We start from the raw sequence: 7879 nt of genomic DNA on the forward strand, positions 1-7879 counted from the left end.
TTTGCTGGTTTCTTTTCATGATGCTGAATGAGTAGATCCCTATTTTCTGTTTCTGAATTCTTTCGTAACCCAAGAGTATAGCTGGAGGGTCTTCTGTTTTGGTAGTCGAATTTCAGAAATGATGATATATGCCAATTATTATTTCTAGAAGTGAAATAGATCATGCTGGTCATTATGTGAAAGGATTATTATTTGTCCCCGCAGCGAAGGGTTGAAGGCAGGTTGATAGATCACGAGCAGCATGGCTAACTACCCAAGTGCGCCACAAGATTTTACATTAAGTTTCCTAGAGCATATCACAAACAATTTCTCCGACGGAGTACGGATTGGAAGTGGTGGGTTTGGTCACGTTTATTGGGTACGGTTACCTGCTGCATTTCTGCTATTAAGAAAATATTAATGTGAATTCTAGCAAGCCCGGCCATGTTTCATAGTAATCATGCTTAATTGTTTACAGGGTATATATAGAGATGAAAAGATTGCTGTGAAGAAGCTCTATGATCAAAATCCAGGATTTGATGACGCAGCCTTTAAAAAAGAATTTAATAACAGTTTCCAACTCCATCATCCAAATATTGTACGGTTAGTTGGCTACTGTTACGAAACACGAGAGATAAATATGGAGGTAAGGCCGGGAGATTATCAATTCGTAAAAAGAATAGTGCGGATCCTCTGCTACGAATACTGTCAGGGCGGAAGCCTTGACAACTACATTAACGGTATGATGCTGATCAACCTCAATCCAAACATGCTCCGTATTACTTTTAGTATAGTATGCCAGCCGGGATAACAATAATATTCTATTATGAAAAATGCACCTTTTTTTCTTTATACAGAAAAATTCAGAGAACGTGATTTGGACACACGCCTCAAGATTATCAGAGGGATTTCTGAGGGTTTAAATTACCTTCATTACGGGCAGGCGCAACATATGTATCATATGGACTTAAAACCAGAAAATATACTGCTGGATGAGAAGAATATGCCCAAAATTGCTGATTTCGGTCTGTCAAGATTCTTGGCTATGACGAAAACCCATATAACAACAAGTCATACAACAGGAACATTGTAAGATGCATGGCTCGTGTATATATTCCATTTCGAAGCCATATATATGTGTGTGAGATTTAATAGTGATGATGTATTGCAGGGGGTACATGCCACCAGAATACTTTACCGGAAAAAAAATCTCAAACAAGTTCGATGTGTTCAGTTTGGGTGTTATTATTCTAGAAGTCTTGGCCGTACCTTTGGGTTACCGAAAATATGATGACATGTCTCCACGTGAGTTTGTTGAGCAAGTAAGAAATATCGGTTTGTCTAAATCAACTCTATTTTTTTCTCAAAAATATAATGCTATGCCAATACATTTTCCCACTCCTCTGAGTGCTATCCAGCTATATATATAATATATGTAAGATTTATATTTTATTTTTTCTTAGGTGCGTAGAAACTGGAACGAAAGGCCACCAATGATTACCTCAAGTGAATTGAACAGAGTAAAGGAATATATTGACATAGCACTAAGATGTGTTGAAGAGGAACGAGCGAAAAGGCCGAAAATAAGTGATATCGTCTCTGAACTAAAGGATCTCGACGCGCAACATTCTGCGGGACCTTCAATGGTACCGACGATCCAGGTACCATGACACTAGGAAGTCCTCGTTTCACAGCCAGCTAGCATGCAATAATTCTTTTCACCATTTTTGAACAAACTATAAGTAAAGAAAGTTATAGATACATCTACACCGTGCATCAATCCCTTTATGTAAAGAATTGAACCATTTAAAATTTGTACCAAAAAATATTTTTTCACCTCTTATTTTCAGCAAACTGTAGATGGCCCATCGGGAAATAAATGTAAAAAATATAGATGCCTAAGGGGCCGTTTGGTTCCTTTTATTTTGGAGGAATTGCAATCTACTTAATGGATTAAGTTATTTGGAGTGGAATTTGATATTTCACAACTTCTCCAAGTTCGTATAAGTCTATCTCAAATTCATAGGGTGGAAGATAGAATTTGATTCTGTAGATCACCATGCTCTACTCTCCAACTTATAACATAGTCTTAAACTCGCTTACCTATAGTATAAATGCAACATATAAGTACCTCTCTTGTATGACTAACAGTAATATACAAATATATTTTATATACAACCATATTAGCTTAGTTAATTTGTGTCTAAATTATAATTATTAAAATGAATTCAATTGTAAGGATCCAAATGGGCCCAATGCACTATCTAAAAGATACATCAATATCAATATATACAAAAATCTGGCAAAATCGAAACCATGAAACATCCGTACGCTGTTGCACATATAAAGACAGTAGGTATTTTTATAAGCAAGTTTATACTCACAGTTGAATGTTAACATTAATAAATTTATAAACTTATTACTCTTTGCAGATGAAAGATCTGGCGTTGGATCCGGCCTTCGAGCTGCGTTTCCCATTTGAACGCTCTAAACAGATACCGTGCTGCTTGCAGCTAACCAACAACACTGATGGTTTCATTGCATTTAATATAAAGATGGACCAGAGGAAATACCACGCACAGCCAAACAAAAGCACTGTTCGACCACGGTCATATTGCAATATCGTTATAACTTCCCGAGCGTGGAACACCGACGACCCACCGAGCACACCCCGTGACTCGATTCTTGTGCAGAGTACAAGGGTGCGTAGCTACCTCTCTCCCGCTGAGATAGCCGACAACATGTTCGATACGTCGATAGGCAATGCTGTTGATCAGGAGGAATTGCCAGTAGTTTATGTTCCAATACTCGAACATCCGACCTTTTCAATCTAAGAACGAACGTGGGCGCAGGAAGAACAATCAACGCCAGTAAGGTACTCTACGTGTGCGTGAACCTGGTTTAGTTGTGCGGCTGAAGCTCATTTTCTTTGTTTCTTTCTTTTTTTTTCCTTTTTTTTTAGTCTCTTGAATGTCTGGTCGTGTTTCTCAGCGGTGTGCTGTTGTAATTTTGTTTTTATGTTGTTGAACCTCTATTCTTTTTTAATAAATATACTGTAGGGACTTCGGTTCCTCCAGATTCCTAAAAAAACTCTACGTGTGCGTGGCATATGGTACTGAATCATGTGGACTCACTACTGGAAACTGGAATATTTCTGTGCGTGGAATATGTTTCATACTGAATGTGGAACTAATATGTATAAATCAAAGTATCCTCATTCCAGTGAAATGCAATTTGTGCAATTTAATTTATAGCATCTTTTATAAACCATTCACATTGATTAACATGGTACCTGCACTCAACACTAAGAAAGTGATTGAGATCGTAAACAAAGGCAGTAATGCCATCTTTAGTAACTTAAATGGGAAAAAAGTTGCAAACATTTGACAAAGTTTTAGCCCAATGTGGAGCATAAAAAATGGTAGCTATTCAATGCAGAAGCCGACTACCATGCTACATATACAATTGCTCATGTTTACATTTCAGATCTTTTTCACACACATGCTGATTATGTCAAAGAGCGGCATATTATTAGTATTGATGAGGGCTATGAAACAGATTATATGATAAAACTGTCATAGGATTGGATTGGATCGCAGCGCCATAGGGTTGAGTTTGCTCTATGCGCATGGGGTGGCTGAAGATGTCGGGCATTGCCATTGTGACGTCGATGATCGTGGTTGTCGTCTCTTCACTGCGAGGTTGAACCGGCAGTGAGGATTTGACGGTGGAGATCGCAACTTGCTGTGTGTTGTCGTCGTCATCCACATCCAATGCGGATTGGACTCGCTTGATGCCCGTTGTGTCAGTGACGATGTCAGGCGTAGCCATGTTGGGGGCGATGGTGATGTCGGCCGGTGCCATCGTGAGGTCGATAGTGACCTCGTCGGCCATCTCGTCGCTGCGAGATTCTGGCGACAGCGAGGATTTGGCATCGTCCCCATTAGTGATGGTAGTGTTGTGTACCTGCAGCGTGCTGTTCTTCGGTTGGATCAGATCTATTGTCGGTGAAGAGGCGTTGCTACTATCATTGGTATGGTTTTCCATGAACTTTGCATGCTCCATACGGATCAACATGGCGTTGATGTTGGCGACGTGCTCCTTGGCCTTGTCGAGGCAGTCGTTCATGGTGGTGGAGAACTTCGTGTGTTCCTTCTTCAAGTCGGCGATGGTGAAGGCCATCGGATCGTTGCAGCAGTGTGGAGGATGGAGTGGTCTCTGGATACCAGGTGTAAAGTGGCGTGCTTGGGGGTGGCGCACATGCGAGGAGGTGGCACAGACGGCAGCTAGGGTTTGGGAGCGGAGGAGAAGACCGATGCTTAGGCTGTCTGCAGTGGATACTGCAAAGGAAACAGTATCCATCGTCCAGTATCATTTTAGCAAAAAACTACCGCAGCGGGGTATGGTAAACTGAACTCTATCATTCCAGGCGGCCGTTCGAACTGAAAATGCAGCGCGGTATAGCGCGAGACGGTATCCTGACGGAGACGGGCCCCTTCGTCGTTCCCGCGCCGTCTCCAACTACCACAGCTGCGGGACTCTGCCCCGCCTCGCGCCGCAGCTCGAGGAGGCCGCCGCCAAGGAGGCCTCGAGCTCCGCTCCATGGACGCCGCGGAGCGGAGGGCACGGGGAGGGCGCCGGCTTCCCTAGGCGAGAGAGAGGGGGGGGGAGGGGAGAGGGCGAAGGGGTAAAAAAAAGGTTAAAGCAAATTAATGGGTGGGTCATACATTTGGTAGTTGATATAGAGAATGAATATAGAGTGTGAATGAGTGTGGAAGAACTGAGTATTGAGGAGGGAATATTGATGACCAGAATGAAATATTCTATTTAGAGAATGAATTTAGAGTATCACGAATGCGGACAGCCTTAGAGAGAGAGATATGAGGGATTAACCCTACTTTGTTTAAATATTCAGCGGTTACATGGCCCCTTTCATTTATAGTCCAGGGGAACTTAGCCAATCCAACTCATCTACGATAACATTCGTGGCGGGAGAGGCGCTGGGATAACAGTCGTGGCGGGGGAGACGCCCGGGCAGCCCGGCCACGTCACCCGAAAATCGTTGGCTGTGCGATGCTCATCGGGTGGCTCACGGCAGCCTCTAAACTTTTTAGCTGAGTCAGTTGACCTCCGGACTGTGACGCGTTGCTGGCGCCTTCAGTTGCCGCGTGCCTGGTTTCTTGCTGCGGTGGCACTCCCGTCTCCCGCACTCCCATCTTCTACCGTCTTTCATCGAGTCGCTCTGCGCCTCCATGCTCCGGGACCTCCCTCGCCTCCAACACCTTCACAGGCACCATCCCCGCTGTCCTGTTTGACCTCACAGGCCTGCGTAGCCTCTACCTTGAGTCCCATGGGCTCACCGGACAGGCGACGTCTCGCCTCGGTGACCTGAAAACCCCCACCTTTCTGGATTTGTCCGTCAACTGCTTCTCCTTCTTCAGCCACCTCCAGGACATGTTGCGTGACCTCGCCTCGAAGAAGAAGCTGGGTCGAAACTCACTTTTACCTTGTTCTCTCTCTCTCTCTCTCTCTCTCTCTCTCTCTCTCTCTCTCAATTTGTTCCTTGTTATTAAACAAAGCCTATGTCCTGCTGATAACTATCAGTAGTTTACTGCTCGTGGTGTTTCTACATAAGATGCTGATCCAGGATATGCCTAATCCAGGTCTTCTCTTGGTCTGTACATAAGACGCTGATCCAGCGTATGCCTAAACTTTAGTAGCAAAACATGGAGCCCTATGTTTACGTTTTGTAATATCCACACTTTTAGAAAGCTGCAGTATGAGATTTACTATTGTCTCTTGGTTTGTAAATAAAGTACTGATCCATTATATCCTTAAACTTTAGTATCAAAAGATGAACCGCACCCCGTGTTTATGCTCTGTAGTATGCATGCTTTTACAACTTTTACAAATTTGCACTATAAACTTTACTCTTGTGAATGCTACATAAAAAATGATGCTCTATGTTATAAATACAAAATGTATTGCCCATGCTTTTACTACTTATGTTATAAACAAAAAATAAACAAAGGGCAGCTATAGATTCTGTCACTGGCAAGTTCGAGTACCTTTGTGCTCCTCGTCCACTTTGACAAACAACATGACAAGAGTCATAGCCCATCAATTCCAGAAACAACCTCTATATGTACTCCCTCCGTTTCAAATTATAAGACATTTCAACAATTTTGGAGAGTCAAAGTTTTTTATGTTTGACCAAATTTATATAATAGAATAATGATATTTATTATATAAACTAAGTACCATTAGATTCTTTATTAGTTATATTTTTATAGTACATCAATTTGATATCATAAATTTTTATATTTCTCTCTATAATCTTGGTCAAATTTGAGATTGCTTTGACTCTTTAAGATTCTTTGGATGTCTTATAATTTGGAACGGAGGGAGTACTATTCAGTAAACAATCACTGTGTATCACCAGACTGTGTAATAAATGTATAATCATATTCTCAATATACTCTTTTGTTTTCAAAATCAGCAACCTGTTCTTTCATTTTTATATACTTTATGTATTCAATTTTTAGCACAAACCTTGCTTCCCTCGCGCGCCAATCACTAGTCTAACCTAATTCACGACGGCGGCGGTGCTACAGCACCCGTGGTACTATTCACGCTACAGTAATTCATGCGCTCGTGCAACCCTAATGCGCGGCGCGAGGTCCAGTTGGCACGCCTCCTTCGGCCCATGTTGGCCTGTTTTCTCCGCCGAGGTTCACGGCCCGCGTTGGACGTACGATAGTGCCTGTTTTCTCCGCCGAGGTTCACGGCCCGCGTTGGGCGTATGACAAGTAAACTCTTGGCACCAAGAATTAGATATTTATTGCACAAGAAACTTTCTATACACGTCCGAGTATAATTTTCAGCACAAGAACAGATCCCACAATTACAAAAATAAACATGGCATATATAGAAGTCACTGAAGGAAATCTACTAGGCCTTGAACTTCTCTCTGTCATGCGGAGCATTTTTTGCGACCGTGCCTGAGCATATTTTTCATTAAAAGAACTGTCATGCGGAGCATTATAATCGATGTTTGGGCCCACAGGTATAATCCCGTATGGATTTATAGGTGAGTGACCTCCATAGTAGCTCTTTCGAATGTGCTCTCCATGTTAACTGTGCTGCTAATGCCAGAAATTTGGTAGATGTCCTTGGTGTAATGAAAGAGTTTTAAGTTGAAATGAAAAAAGAAAATCTAACTTCACAGAATAGTATGGAACTCCAGGTATTGTTCATCTGCATAGAAAGTGACCCCTTATATTCGGTATGTTTATGTGTCCAACTTTATCTGGTCTGAGAATTGTTAAAGCCTAATCTGCATACGGTTTTTGCAATTGGCTGACACCAAATAGTCACACTCTGCATCTGGCTCATTCAGTGCTCTGAGTCTCGTTGAGAACATCAGACAAATCCTAAACCCTTTTCTTTGTTAATTAATCTTGCCTGTTGGCTTAAAGCTATGTTATCTCAATCTCGCTGGCCTGAAAGGGCCATGAATGTAACCCGGGTTGTTATAAAAACATTTATGCTAACGGGTAACATCACAAGAGCTGAGTGAGGTTAGCAAACTTGCAGAATGTAAATCGCTCTAGTAGTCATCCCATATTTCTGATATTTGGATATAACTTCTCTTGTCTCTTGTTAATTGAGAATGAACCACTGAAGACACATTGGGTACACCTACAGACTGAACTCAACAAGATATAATACTGACGGTTTCAACAAAGCATCTTTGCATAATGTGTTACTAACTGGATGAAAATCTATGGAAGACATGAAGGTATGACCTCAGAAAGAACACAGTTTTGAATAAATCAAAACTTCAGGAGTATTGCAAGTAATGACGGACAGATTTATAATAGGACAATTCCATGCTCAT

At 41.9% G+C, this 7879-nt stretch overlaps 1 protein-coding gene across 1 annotated transcript; it reads left to right on the plus strand.

The window, feature by feature from the left end:
- The first annotated feature begins 241 nt into the window (after positions 1 to 241).
- On the plus strand, positions 242 to 1489 carry LOC120695172 (cysteine-rich receptor-like protein kinase 29). The gene is made up of 5 exons (XM_039978478.1): positions 242 to 358; positions 458 to 719; positions 837 to 1068; positions 1151 to 1301; positions 1451 to 1489. The coding sequence occupies exons 1-5, from the start codon at positions 242 to 244 to the stop codon at positions 1487 to 1489; spliced, it is 801 nt and encodes a 266-aa protein (XP_039834412.1).
- Positions 1490 to 7879: the final 6390 nt, after the last annotated feature.

This window comes from Panicum virgatum, chromosome 2K (genome assembly GCF_016808335.1).
Source record: "Panicum virgatum strain AP13 chromosome 2K, P.virgatum_v5, whole genome shotgun sequence".
Classification (NCBI taxonomy): Eukaryota; Viridiplantae; Streptophyta; class Magnoliopsida; order Poales; family Poaceae; genus Panicum; species Panicum virgatum.